This window comes from Capsicum annuum, unplaced genomic scaffold (assembly GCF_002878395.1).
Source record: "Capsicum annuum cultivar UCD-10X-F1 unplaced genomic scaffold, UCD10Xv1.1 ctg82439, whole genome shotgun sequence".
Classification (NCBI taxonomy): Eukaryota; Viridiplantae; Streptophyta; class Magnoliopsida; order Solanales; family Solanaceae; genus Capsicum; species Capsicum annuum.
Window position 1 is genome coordinate 5,692 of NW_025893233.1, and position 15,726 is coordinate 21,417.

Below are 15,726 nucleotides of genomic sequence, written 5' to 3' on the forward strand. Positions count from 1 at the left end.
GGATCGACACACAAAATGAGCATTTCTTTCAAAAAATCCCCAAGCAAGTCGGGAGCCATGACAGAGCATATAAGGCTTAATAACGATACTTTTGGTAGCCCAAAAACGGGCTCAACACCTATTTATTGACAACCTTTAGAATTGTCCATCTCATTTCTTGAGATCATGGAGGACAAACAAAAGTGTCTTGTCTTTTTTACAAATATTGTATTTAGAATTTTCTAAAAAAAATAGTCTCTAGCAAAAGAAAATTTGTGTCTACTAATCGTCTACCTTGAGTACAGGTACATGCAGAAAGCAAGACCCTGATGCTGGCATCAAGGATATTATCATAATTCAATATCTGTTGATGCGCTAGACACAACGCTGGCATTGGGGATATCATCAGCATTCAATATATCTGTTGACACACAAGACACAACGCTGGCATCGAGGATATCATCATCATTAAATATCTGTTGACGCGCTAGGCACAACGCTGGCATCGACGATATCATCATTATTATATATCTGTTGACATGCAAGACACAATGCTAGCATCAAGGATATCATCATCATGCAATATTTGTTGACATGCAAGACACAACGCTGGCGTTAAGGATATCATCAACATTCAATATATTTGTTGACGCACAAGACATAACGCTGGCGTCGAGGATATCATCACCATTCAATAAATCTATTGACACGCAAGACACAATGCTGGCGTTGAAGATATCATCATCATTTTATATCTGTTGACACGCAAGACATAAATGCTGGCATCGAGGATATCTTATCACTTTATGAATCAGCATCTGAATGCATCGAGAGCACACGATTTGAAGGGACGCCTTTAAGTCGCTATCTAAGGATGAATGATATATAAGATTTCCTAGAAATTGACAATTTGAGGGTCATCTATAAGTCATATTATTTGAAATAGGATAGTGTGCAAGATCACCTATGAGTTGATAGCCTGTAGGTCATCCGTAAGCCACAACAACATCCTAATCGGATAGTGTGCAAGATTGCCCAAAAATTGATAGTTGAAAGTTTATCCATAAGTCGCAACTAAATTCTTACCGGAGAATAATCAAGATTATCAAATTGATACGTCCAAGGGTTCTCTATAAGTCGTGTCATATCCAAGATTGATTATGTGCAGGGTTACCTAAAGACTAACAATTTGAGGGATTATCTATAAGTCATATTGTATCCAAGGTCGGATGATATGCAGGAACACCTGAAAGCTAGCGATTGGAGGGATATCTGTAAGCCATCTCTTATTCAAAGTCGGATAATATGCTGGATTACCTAAAAGCTAGAAATCAAAAGGATATCTGTAAGTCGCCTCGTATCCAACATCAAATAATGCGTAAGATTATCCAAAGATTGATAATTTAAAAGAAATTTATAAATCGATCATCGGCTATAACCGGAGAGGTTATCATTCCACATGCAACAAATGATATAGGTACCTAAAGAGTTGCCACACCAGCACAAGATTACACGGTTCTTCATTCCTTTCTTTGCATGCAACCCCCTTCTCTCTTTGCATTTCATAAATGGGCCAATGAGGCCTATCCTTCCGAGTTAAGCCCCAAAGAAAATCCAAGAATCCATCACATGGCGTATCGATACGAGGAATCGAAAGAAGAATGGGTTAAAGTTCTATCTTTGAAGCGGCAAAGAGGACTTGAAAATCTCGTTATTTCTTCTTTATTGATTTATTTATCCATTGTTTCCATTATTAATTTATTTACTTATTTATATTTTTGTTTATTTAGTGACTTATTTATTTATTCATTTAGGCCTCGAAGCAAAAGCTGTAAATTTAAAACAGGTGGAGCGAGACTCGAGCCAAAAAGGGCTCGAAAACATAAAATTAAGACAGGTGAAAGATGGGTCAAAAACCTAACTAGATTAGGACATGGTCGACGGTTTGTGCTTAAAATCCTAAATCACTACTTCTCCCCTTTCCCTTTTTTCTATTTGCTTACTTGTTTTATGTGTGTTTTGCGAACCTATTAAAATCCTTAGTCAAGTCGCTAAAAAACTGGTTTTGCATAAACACCAAAATATTTCTAAAATCGCTTTTCTTTTCAAAAAATAAACTTTTTCAAAGTTAATCAAAAGACGATTTTCAAACAGTCCAGCTAACCGCAAGTTAGAGGACATTTTAGGTGCCTAATACCTTTCTAGAATGTTAATAGGAACCGCTTATCTAAATCTCTAACTTAAAAATGATTTTTCTATTTTGAATCGTTTGCAGTAACTCTCTAAAGGTTTCTTAATTTCTTTTCAAAATTAAGTGGCGACTCTCAAAAAGTCAAAATTTCCACAAAACAATATCAACCACAATCACATCCACATATCTACTACCCCCACCCGAAAGTAGCAGAAGAATAAGGGTTAGTAGTAATTCAAGTACCTTATCCTCTTGACGCTTGCGCTCCTTCTATTTTAGTTCATTAACAAATTTGTTAAATATTTCAAGCAGCAAGCCCTCATCACCCATTATTCTGTAAAATAATAACAACAAAGAAATTCACATTCAATGTTACGACATAATGAGAATCATGAGATTATGAATAAAAAAGTAAAAATCCAGAGCATTTCATTTTATAGCCAAAGAGGCTAGACAAATTGAAACTAGAGATTTAGCAGCATACTTCATCAAAACCGTGAAACAATCACAAATGCCAGAAATTAAAAAACTAAAACAATCACAAATGTCAGAAATTTTAAAACTAACTGCTAGAGCTATTAAACGCCCAGTGTCGGAACAACTAATAATTGACATCAACAAATTTCTAGAGGGATAAGTTCAACATTAAAAATCACTTAGCAAAATGGTAATTCATGCTAATACTATAAAGAAATAGCCTACCTAAGTGTTGAGGAATATAAAACAACAAATCATTCAACACAACTATTATTCTAAGGTACATTCTAGAACTATGTGAATTACTGAGTTTAGAGTATTGAAGGAGTTGGTCCTTAAAAATATTATCAATTATCATTCTCCAATGGTCCTTGCAATCGTGTTACTAATTCTAGATCAATAAAACCAAAAGAAGCTACTTGCCTATCTCCGAAGAGGGATTTGCAGCCCTCCCATTTCGATGATGCAGTAATTTCCTGTAACCACAACAAACAAATAAATTATGGTTTAAAGGAAATATCATGGGATCCCATCCATTGCAATGTGAAAGATTTTAAACTATTTACTATACCTTTGATGCATGAAGAAGTTCATAGAACTCATCTGCTAGACGTTCACGCTTTTTAGCTTCTTTTTCTTCTTTCTCCCTAGCCCTTTCCAGTAACTCCTCAAAGACAAACTATGCAGATGAAATATGCACATTCAATACTCAATGACCCGGCAAGCCCAAACCGTAGAACATAAAGTTTAGAAAGGAAGTATAGAATAAGATTCAGTATAATCCATGTATGTCCTCTTATTCCTTCATTTGGAAGGCAAGGGGGATATAATGTAAGAGTATTATTACCATCTTTTGGAGTAACTCCTCACATTATAATCTTTGATAAAATGCTTTACAAAAGTTTCGTGCTATTGAAAGTAAACTAAAAGCTTTAAGAGACCCAACCATCTAAGCATAATTCTTCGATAAGATACCCCTTGCAATTCCCTCTTCCCACATACATAGATTATACTCCATGACCATAAATAACCTCCAATTTACAAATGATATATGGAGAATATCCTCATTACAAAAATAGCAAATGATCGTTGATATCATCCAGTTATGCTGTTTAACCAGTTTCCTAGAGTAAAACTCTTATCCACTAACCGTAAAAGCAGAAAACAACAAGTCAAATTGCATTGAATTAAGCAACTTAACATATGTGTGGTAGGTGTAATATTAAACACCACCATCCAGGAAATAAAAACAAAGGAAAATGGTACCAAAACGAAAGAATTAGAAGCAAAAGCTAACACCAAATATTTGATCAATGTGGTCCTCGTCTTTATTCTTGAAGGTTTCAGGCTTACTTGCTAACCAACACACTACTCTTTTATTAACTCTATTACAAGAACCAAATTTAATGTGGGATAGGTTATGGTTGATACTAAAGGAAAATGCCACTAACCACAGTTGACTACCTACGAGTTGCCAATTTAGCAATCACAAACTGACTGACTTCCAGTGAAACATAACATGGAAGTACTACTAATGCTTTTGCACTCAATTCACTTATCTTATGCAAGACCTGTCCCAAAGAGAAAAAGGGGACAAATACATAGAAATCCAATTAGTGAATGGGGTACTTCAATTTTCACAACATCAATTCAACAAAGGTCGATGTGAAACAGTATACAGTGCTTAGCCATAATTAGACCTTTAAGTTGGTATCTGACATTGGTGGAGAGCTAATATACTTGGCAATTGCAACCTTAAAATCATCAAGCGTCCAGGCTGATGTCAATCCAATCTGAAAGTAGAGACCGCTCAGCCAAAATATTAGGTACTAACCGAAGCACAACAGAGGTTAAAATGAAGAGTGGTGATTACCTCGGCCATCCTAACTGCATCTTTAATTTGTGACTTGTCATCAAGATACTGAAGCAACATACAAGTAACACAAATTCAGAATTCTTATCAGTAACAAAAATAGGATACCAAATGGAGCCTTGTCCATGCATTTGAGTTACCATAAAGTCTATAAATTACAAGCAGGGTGATGGGGATGAAATTTCTTTCATGAATACCAACATTTCTCCACTTGTTCAAAGTCATCTACAATATCACAAGACACTTGACACATAAACTTAATTGCACTGACCAGGTTAAATTAAAGGAAAAATCAAGCACCCCTGTTTGGATAATAGAAAAAAGGTGAATAAATAAAAATGGATAGCATCTCTGTTAACATCGCTTTCGTTATATTTACTTAATAAGAATCATTTATGCACACAAAAAGTACTACAAACTTTAAAGATAGAAGTTGAAATCTTTATCTTACAAAGGAAAAAGAAAAGATTTTCAGCATCTGAGTTTATGTATAACTCTCACCATCCCATAGCAAGAGCCTAACTCAAGAAAACATTACCAAATTCAATCATTGAATAAGAGCACGAACAGGATCATTACCATGCTAGGATACCAGGTAAACTCTCTCTTTCATCAAGCAAGTAGATAAATGCTAATAACATTTGATCATTCAAGTTTAATTCTTTTCAGAAAGGGCAGAGGATGAAACAATATATCGTTTAGTTAGTCACAAGTGTGTATTACGGCTAAATAAATCATAGTGAGGGAGATGCAACTTTATTTAGAGAAACAGAGATGCTCTCAGGCACTTTTTCCGAGGTTAATCTTTTCTAAGCCTTTACTTTCATTACATCTCAACTACCTCTTCAGAGGTGAATTCTGGCACTAAGTTTATTTAGTCCAATTTATATGGTTGACAACACAATATATTTTGAATTGGGTTTTAAGTTGCACGATATCATCCGAAGTGAAATCAAAACTGGGGTGTGGTACAAACGGACAAAACATGGTCAAAACTTGACCAGAAAAACTACTTTCAGGACTCATTTGTTTGCACTTATTGGATTTATGAACCTGTTCAGACCTCAAACCACTAAGTGCATTTGTTTTTATTAGGATTTTAGCTCTTAATAGGTCTGAGTAGGTCTTAATCATTCAGATGTGGAACCAAGTCTAAATATCATTTACAAATATTCTTGTGTAGGATAAAATTCACCACCACTCTATCCACAATCACCTGTCACCACCACCAACCACTTCCACCATAACAACCAACATCACTACCAACTACACTGCCAGCCGCTACCACACCTACCACTTCCATTATTCTAATTATATCCACCGCAAACTAAGGGTGTTCATGATTTGGTTTTTAACCAAACTGAACCGCGATCCAAACCAAATCGGTTAAAAAAACCAATATTTGGTTAAGTTTGGTTTGGATTTGAATTTTAAAAAACCGATACTAATTTGTTGATTTTACTCTAAAATAACTGACAAAATAACCAAACCGAACCGATATACAGATATATTACAATTATTTATATGTTTTTCATAAATGTAATCTAAATATTTGTTACAGTTTATATTTTAATCATGATTTAACTTTAGTCGTAACACATTAAGTCATATGTCTTAATCTAGTTGACAATACATTATGAGATTCTAAATGAATTTCATATTTTGAATGACAAATGATACTAATTGTGAAAATAATATCTTGTTACATATTGAAATTTACGGCTGAAATTCATTAGACTATACACAATCACTAATTTTAACTTTCTTTTGGACCTTGTTGAGCAAGAAGTTTATGTGCTCACCTTTTGAGAGTTTATCATATCATTCTATTAAATATAGTTTTTAAATATTTTTTTAAAAGCGTTCATATGGTGTTATCATGGCTTTGCCGAAGTATAACACTCAGCTGACATCATAGTTTCAAGATTGAGATACAATACTCGGTTGACATCTCATATGTTAGATTGGATTTTTTTTTAAAAATTTTCAAATTTTATCATTAACTAAAGTTATAAACCAAAAACCCCGAATCAAACCGAACTAAACCGACAAGAACCAAACTGATGGTTGTTTTTTTGTTTGGTTTTAGAAATTTAAAAACCGATTAAGTTGGTTTGGTTATGGTTTTGACCAATAACCGACCCATATTGACCCATTAACACCCCTACCACCAACGCCGCCACCATCAACTGCTACCGGTAGATCCCTACTACCAACCAACTCATCTATCAGAACTAGCACTACCACTAATAACCACCAACATATCATCAACTTCCACATATTGCTAACAACCACTAACACATCATCAACTTCCACACATTCTTCGGACACCATCACCACTATTGTCACCGGCGTTACCACTTCTACCACCACCATCTGCTACACTCGTTACAGTATCTGTACTAACAACCATTCCACCATCACAGCTAACAGCGTCTCCAATGACCACCAACACCTTGTCAACCATCATGCATACAGTTTTCCGTCACCATGATCAACACCTCCAACTACTAATATTAAGCAACTTCACATCACAACCACCACCACCAATACCAATTGCCAATATCATGACAGTTACTATAATGCCAACTATCTCTACTATCACAACTATCATCACCAACATTGCTAATCACTAACACCAATTAATTTATTACAACCACCACCATTACAAACCATCTCCACTATCACTAACAAACATAAATGTTTCTTTTTTTAATCAAATAATAATTTAATTGCATTAAATTAAAAAAATTTCTAATATATAATTATATTATATTTAGAAATAAATAAATTTTGCACATTCAAATATTGAGAAACACCCAACCTTAATCATTTGGTTTTCAGATCTAGAGATAATATCTTAACCATTCAGATGTGCATTCAAAATGATTCAAATGTCTGAATATTAATAAAGACAAATGCAGTCTTAGCTGAAACACAATGGTGAGATTGTATGATACTTTAAAGGAGTCCTCGAAAGTCAAAGAAACTATGTGAAAACATAGAAGTTTGATGATCACTTCTCAGAGTTGTTCTGCTCGAGAAACTATAACAATTAACGTAATATAACCATTAACAGCATTCAATGGAGGAGAAGTCAATTACAATTGTCCGTGAAGTAGCATTTAATACAGCTTGGCTAGATTGAAAGAATCATCTATATCTATACTACATTAAAATCATGGAACCTCTAACTTAAAAGTTTATGACAATACCATTCCTATCAGCCTAAATACCTACTATCTAGTAAAAAAAAGAGGAAACTAATTGGCATAAAGAGAAACAACAGAGATGTTTAATAGGAACAACCGGTCATTGTTCTTATCTCACCAAAATATGTGTTATTTAAAAAAAAAAAAAGCAAGCAGTGGGGTAACTCTCAAATCTCAATCTCATCCTTTTATCCTACCAAGTATGTTCTATTCTTTAATGCACAACAACAACAACAACAACAACAACAACAAACCCAGTATATTTCCACATAGTAATGCACTAACTTCCTTTTTACCTAATGAATTGAACTTTTTAGTGAGGATCTAAATGATTTTCAGACTTTGTTTAACATCTGATTCATTAAGATGTATTAACAGGTTGAATATTTTTTTTTTAAAAAGCACTTAATGGGTTGATATCTTAACCATTCAGATTCAGACCTTCATTAAGTGAAAGCAAATGAAAAGGGATTGTAGTGTAAAGTCTATAAATATGGCTTAGTGTAACAAATGTAGTTGACACAATTCAATACTCCTATTAGCAACCTATTTCACCTGTTTCTCCAGCTCATCCATAACATCTGTAAATAATTATTTTGCTGTTGATCCTAAAATATTTGATGAGACAGCTTGATATGCAACAAAATCTTTAATCTACAAGCACAAAATAAAGAAGGAAATTATTGGATGAAAAATTCAAAAAGATGAAAAGGGAACTCATGAAGGTAATCACTCACTGAACATAAGAAAGAAAAACTAAATTTGATGCAATAATCACGCCAGTTAGTTTTTGCATTAAGTATTCCCGCATCAACTTGCTTTTCCATCAGTTTTCGGAACTCATCACTATTTTAACGTTCAGCTTTCCTCAATTCTTCCTATTTAAATCAACAGTGTATGCCCAGTGAGAAAGAGATAAATCAAAGTCTCCAAACATAAATTTAATTTTAACCCCCGAGTCTAATAAGCAATATACCATCCATAGTTTCCTTTGCTCCTCCTCTTCGCTCTCTAAATCACGTATATATTCCTAAAACAGAAATGGTTGCAACATAACTTTAAAACTGAGGTGTACAAATGAGATGTTTGAAAAAGTTATTTATGATGTATTAGAAAAATGAGTAGTACCTGGAAAATCTCCAAGTGATCGATTTTCTCAAGGCGGGAGCATCTTTTATTAGTTTTCAAGCGGTCCTGAACTTTCCGCCAGTGGCTACTGGCCTGAACAAAAGAAGTCAGCAACAATGGAACTATGGAAGTTCTATCTCCTGGAAATAGAAAAACATAATCTAGCAACTGATGCTAATTCCACTAGAACAAATACCTTAATAAAGTCATAGGATTTTAAAAATTCTAAGTACTCCACTCTATTGCGCTTCTGCTCCTCCAATGCCTTCACATGCTCCTAATAAAATCCAGTACAAAGTAAAAACAATAAAATTTCTCTATAAAGAAGACAATATTTACAAAGAGACTTTAACTACACTTGCATGAAAGTATTGAAAAACTTTTTCTATTTTACGACGGAGGGGGGAGAGGAAGAAGTATATCATAGTTTCAAGTTTCAAGAAAAATTACATACAATACATGGAAGTCTGTTTAAATTGGAATTCAATGGTGAACAAATTTAAATGTTGTACCCTTGAGAAGCCATTAAAAATGTATTCAAAGAACACAAGATTTTAAGTTGAATATCTATAACATTCCTTCTTTCTACTCTTCAAGCAAAATAAAAAAAGGGAACAAACTAAAAGACATCCTGCAAAGGAAAGGAATGGAATGACTGTTGTTAATCAAGTGGACCAGCTCCTAAATCAACTTCAAAAACTAGGTCAGGTGGTGAAGATTGTCCAAGATCATATAAGAAAACTACAGAACACACACGTTACTAGTGTGGGATTCTCATACATTAATCGCATACCAAGACTAGAATGAGGAAATAATGATGTTGAGATTGGTTTGTGGGCATACTAGGAGAGATAGAATAAGGAACAAAGATATGTGAGAAAAAGTAGTAGTGCTCTCTGTGGTGGACAATTGACAAGAAGACTAGAGGGTTGGGGATAAAGAACCTAAAAATTCAAAGTAAGGCTATCGTGATGAAATGGTTGTGGAAATATACAAACAATAACCAGCTGCTATGGAGAAAAGTGATTGGGGCTAAATATCCTGAAGAAGATAGATGGATGACTAAAGAAGTGACCACACCATACGGGGTTAGTATCTAGAGATCTATTAGATCTATTAGACACTAGTGGAATGAAGTTAAAAGCAACTCAAAGGTTAAATTGATGGATGGAAACAAGACTAGGTTCTGGAAGGATAATTAACATGAGGATGGGGATATGGAAGTGATTTTTCCAGATATCTGCAACTTGGTATTGTTTCAATAGAGGACTATAGAAGAATTATGGACACCACATGGGTGAAACTTCAATTTCAGAAGGCAACTTAATGACCAGGAGGTAATGAGAGTAGTTGAATTTTTTAATACCGTGGACTTATTTAATGGACTGCAGACAGTGAATGACGTACTATGGTGTATGGGAAATGAAAAAGGAATGTTCAGTGTCAATAAAGCCTACAAGATGATGAACTAAATAAATCACCCGGATCCAAGATGGCCATGGAAGAAAATATGGAAAACTAGGATACCTCACACAGTGTCGTGCTTTGTCTTTGTCTGGTTACTGACCAAAGAAGTAGTTCTTTCACAAGATAATGTCATGAAGAAAGGGAAAACCTTATGCTCCAGATGTTTCCTCTGTGGAGAAACTTTAGAGACGGTTAACCATGTATTTCAACATTGTAAGTACACCCAACAACTTTGGAGAATCGTCTTAAGACTAAAAGGCATTTCCAGGACAATGCTTAGGAAAGTATCCGAGACTTTAATGTGCTGGGAGAAGCAGGTGTACATGCGAAGGACAGAGGTAGATGGAGAATTATCCCTGGTGCTATATGGTGGGCTATATGGAAAGAAAGGAATTCTAGATGTTTTGAGAGCATAGAGAATAGTGTGCAGAAGGTTAAACTCAGTTGCATTTTGCTTTTATGTTTTTGGTGTAATCAACTATACTCTAATGATACTGCCTCGATAATTGATGTTCTAGACTAAATTTAGATATAGAACAGTCGATTTAGGAGTACTCTTGTATATAAAGGTTTCAGTACAACCTATGTACTGTGTAATATAATACAAAGTTACCAAGTTAAAAAAAAAGATAATAATTTTTCAAGTACTAAAGTTTATAAAATAACAAATAAAGCAATTAAATCTGAGTTCAAATTGGGTGGGTTGGGTTATGACCCACATTTTAGAGCATTTTAACCCAACCCATTTCAGCCCAAGTAGCTTTAGGGTGGGTTAATAACCCGCCCATTTGTTAACTCAGACCTCTTTGATCCGCCCAAATCCAGCCAACCCTGCCCATTTGACACCTTTAGTTTAATAGAAGTAAAGTGAACCATGGCAAAACACATACCAGATCTATTGAGTTGAAGTAAAGTGGACTATCAAAGGACACACAACAATCTGTTGAGCTGTTGGATTAGAGGGGATTAGCAAGAGTTAGAAGAAATGGGGGAGAACAATCCTTCCTTGTATTTGGTGAACTGTATGGAGCGAGACAAGTTGAAGGTATTTTGAAGATAAATATAATTCCATTCAGAAATTTAAATGGAATAGCATTGTAGATTTTTGCTTTTTGTTTAAGGGCCAATGTGTAGGATGTATAAAAGGTAGTAGATCTCTTCTAATCCTTGCATTATTTTCATTATTTTTCATTTCTTTTGGACTGCTAGCATAACCTTAACACTTACGAATACAAAGTAATATCTCCGGAAAAAAAACTGTTTATCTAAAAAACAAGAGAATAAAAATGTTCAAACTTCCTTACAGCTCCAGTTGTTGGTCCCTTAATACTTGCCCCTCACAACCAGCCAAACTTTCTTTGATAACCGTCGTGTTTGGGCCAGCTTGCACCTTGACTAGTTATAACAGGTACTGCTACCTCTCACCAGCACAGATACTGGGTAAATCTGTCCATCAAGGCTTGGACAGACGGTAAGAAATTACCTAGTGTTTTTATATCTGTTAGAAATTAAACCTGAGACCTCATGGTTCTCAATCTACTCCATTGACCACTAGGCCACATTCTTGGGTGCAAGTGTGCAACCAGCCAAACTATTATTCTGTAAACCAGAATGAGAAGTGTGAACCGCAATATTATATCAAGTTTCCTCTCTCCATATCGCCATAGAGTTACAATAACATTACATTAATCAGAAAGTAAATAAAATTGTTTAAAATAGACCAAGTATAATTCTGTCGTGTATGCTTAAACACATTTTTTAGAACAATAGTGTTAAATATAAAATCTTTTAGAACTATATTAGAAATAAAAGGTCAATGCAAATCCCAAATGAAGCCTACATAGTATAGTAAGATCAAGGAAATCTGCTCGCTAAACAAACTTTCAACAGAAATCACATATACTTAGGAAAGAAAAAGTGGTTCTACGAAGCTTCATAGAAAAAGAATTGTGTACTTCTTTTTTCATTACTAAGCACAGGAAACTGGATAAAACTACCCATAAAAATCTCAATGACAAGAGACCTCACCTCCATTTCTGTCATTAGCTCTCGAGGTTTCTCCCAGATAGAGATTCTTGTCGTTCTATTATAATAGTATCTAAAAATCAATTCAAGAATTGTAAGAATGTTATTAATTGGTTGGAGTAATAAAGCCATAGGAAATATGACAACATTAGCAACCATAATTGGCCTACTGATCATCAAAAGATGCTGAAAACAACAATACCTACTAGCATTTAGCCACATGTAAAATATGTATGGTAATAGAGAAATGGGGTCAAAATGAAGTTTTCGGTAGAGGTGTATCAAGTTCTGCTAATCAACAGTCAGGTAGAATTTGGTAACGGTGACCAGCAGCCCATATGATAACTTTGACAAAGAGGACTGAAACAAAGGGGCCTATTATCTTTAGTGCTAATGGAAGCAGAATAATGTACAAAGCACTAGATGTGGATACTTGAGGGATTTCTTAATAGTGATGGGGGCCAACATATCCACCACTTGTTCATAGACAAGACATTAAGTGTTTGTGATGCAGACATTAACCTATTCATATGAGTAACCTATGTGAATATAATCTAAAAGAAAGAATTCCAGAAAGCCAAATCAGCATGCTCTTTTTCTGTCTGGAGAACACAAAGTGGTAAAAATATTGGATCTGAATGAAAATGATATTTTTGCAGAGCTCCTTTTCTTGTATACCGCGGTTTTACACCTTTTTTGTTCACTGGAATCTTAATTTGCTTACAAAAAACTATCATAGAATTCAAATGTTGACTCTCTCAGTCAACACACTTGTTGACAATATTTATGCAAAACGGGTACAATAAACACATTGAATTCTCACCAGAACAACCAAGGGAGCTGCTAATTCTCCAGTCTTCTGCATAGTGGTCGATGAATTCACATTATGATTACTTATTGGCATCCAGGGTTGTACCCTTGATGGAAACCTATGATCATTTATCTGTGCCTGATACCCGCCAAAAGAATCTGCATTTACCTGCTGTTAAAGACGATAACAAAATGTATTTCATCAATATATGAATGGAACATTGGAAACTGATTGATAATAACCACAAAAGATCTCCCCAAGGCCTTATATTATATGAAGAAAAAAGAGGTAAATTTGGGCCACCAGAACCAGGCATGTGGTTATTTGACATCGCAACATTTGCATGTCCAAGTGGCAGAAATTGTTGAGACGACCTGGAACCATAAGGTTGTGCCTGCTGGGCTGGAAACATAGGCTGGAACTGCTAAAGATGTGGGGAAAATAGTTATCATAATGTCTCTACATTCAAAATTCATTTATCCCTCCCCCAAGCCTCCACAACTTTACCTGCATTGACATGGATGGAATATCACCAGGAGTAGGACCAGGCAGAGGAGGTATAGGAGGCTTCTCAACCAATATCCATGCAATGAAGAATAGATGAAATCAGAATATAGCTACTTTTCAATCGTATTTAGTTAATTTTCCAATCAATGTTGAAAGCTTGTATCCATGAGCTACTCCCTAAATTAATTTGAAGGACAAGGCAAGAATTTTGAAGCCAAACCACATAGTAACATGAAACCCTTTTCTTCATCTAATAAATAGAAAGCTTGAAACGAGAATAAAAAGAGATAGGAAATAGATGAACTATCACAACGTTAGACAAGAATGGACAAAATGATAAGCATCTTTACCTTATGGCTTGGGTTCAACAACTACTGATGGCCTAAGTGTCTTTTCTTCGGGTGTAAAGAAGCACATCTGTTAATGCAAATCTATGATCATGGAACTGAAACGTGAGGTATGAGTAGGTATTATGATAACTAAAAAAATACTGAGTCCGGAATGGGTTGAGCCTCACTCTTCCCTTCTGATGTTCTATGTCATATTGACATCACTACTAGAATCTGAAAGCCTGACTTGGTTATTCGCTCTATCATCTCCCCCTTAGCTTCAATCTATCATATTAAGTTGGGGAGATCCCTTACTAGACTCTAAACTGAAGTACACTCACTACACTCTGGGGTCTGGAAAACTACTATACACGTATATCATGGCACTTAAACCAAATGACTACACCTGAAAGTGGAAAACCCACTGTTAATACTACCTTCTGAGATACAATTTATCATTCTATAGACCCAGTAGTCATCATATAATACTTTCATACTTACTAACTTCGGGTCTTCATGGGTATCCCCATAGTCGGAGTGTATACCCTCTAGTGCTTTAACTGTTATTTCTATTAATTCAACCTTTAAAAACTCAAACTTAGAATCTAGCACTCAACATGGATATCACCAAGCCTTCAATGAATCATACTACTTCCGACATAGCCTACCAATATCGCGACTCCAAACTTACATCTCTCTACTATGAGAATCAATATCATATAAAAAGGCTCAACACTATCAATCAAAACTCCTGAACTTGGCTATTTAGAACACCATATACCATCTAACTAGTCTTTCTCCACCTAGCAACTCAACGTTAACACTCGTCACACAAAACGTGTAATAGTCTTAGAAAATACGGCAACCTCAGATCACCTTAGGCATACTTCTACATTATATATGCAACATCATACTTCACTACGAGTCAAATAAACTTAAGCTCTTGCATATATCATTCAAGCCTATTACATTACTTCCATAAAACTAGTATCATTAACCAAGAAATCATCACATCCACCTTCATGGACATCAATTGTTCAAAACTTAATGTCTATTGCTAAACATGATTTTACAACCCAACCTTACGCATGATTGTCACTTGGATACCATGAAATAGACATCAAGAAACACTAGTACACTAGAACTTCCAAACAACAAATAATTGATCTTGACCTTACGGTCTTCCTTATCATAACTCATTAGCACATATTATTTTAACACATCAAGCGTACTAATTTTTCCCACAAAACATACATCATTAATCTCATGCCACTATTTTTACCACCACATTCTACATTAAACTCAAGCATATAGTCCTGTACCAATCATCTATCATTGCTGAAAAATGCAACATAATATGCTAGTCCATAAAATTTGGGACATACTATACAAACGCCTCAAAAATCACTACATACCTTCTCACAAGTAGTACTAGTTTACAATTACCAATGAAAAGAAGGTCAAGGGGTAAAGTTACATAATAGACATGATCAACCTTAATCTTATATTATAACCCCATACAATCTTTTCTACTTATATGGATTTCTCACCTTATACTTACTTAACCAAACGTACATTTAGACTACCTTCAAATTCCACAAACAACCATGAGTCTATACTTACAACTTACTGGATAATATTGCCATTTTCACACTTCAAGTAATTGAGAAATCACCCTAACTAACAAATCCTTCTCTACCTTCTACTAAACTAACACACAAGGACAA

General features: G+C 34.9%; 1 protein-coding gene across 1 annotated transcript; it reads right to left on the bottom strand.

The window, feature by feature from the left end:
* Positions 1-2,994: 2,994 nt before the first annotated feature.
* Positions 2,995-8,346, bottom strand: LOC107848008 (pre-mRNA-processing protein 40A-like). The gene is made up of 5 exons (XM_047405919.1): positions 8,288-8,346; positions 4,521-4,568; positions 4,348-4,440; positions 3,219-3,326; positions 2,995-3,123 (listed from the first exon to the last, which is right to left on the bottom strand). Exons 1-5 carry the CDS (start codon positions 8,306-8,308, stop codon positions 2,995-2,997), a joined length of 399 nt encoding a protein of 132 aa, XP_047261875.1. The 5' UTR covers positions 8,309-8,346.
* Between the last annotated feature and the right edge of the window lie 7,380 nt (positions 8,347-15,726).

Coding starts and splice junctions, on each gene's coding strand:
- LOC107848008 (XM_047405919.1), bottom strand. CDS start 8,308: ATGGATGAGCTGGAGAAACAG. Junction 4,569..8,287: donor TGGATGAGCTGGAGAAACAG/GTGAAATAGGTT, acceptor ATGTTGCTTCAG/TATCTTGATGACAAGTCACA. Junction 3,124..3,218: donor AACTTCTTCATGCATCAAAG/GTATAGTAAATA, acceptor TTGTGGTTACAG/GAAATTACTGCATCATCGAA.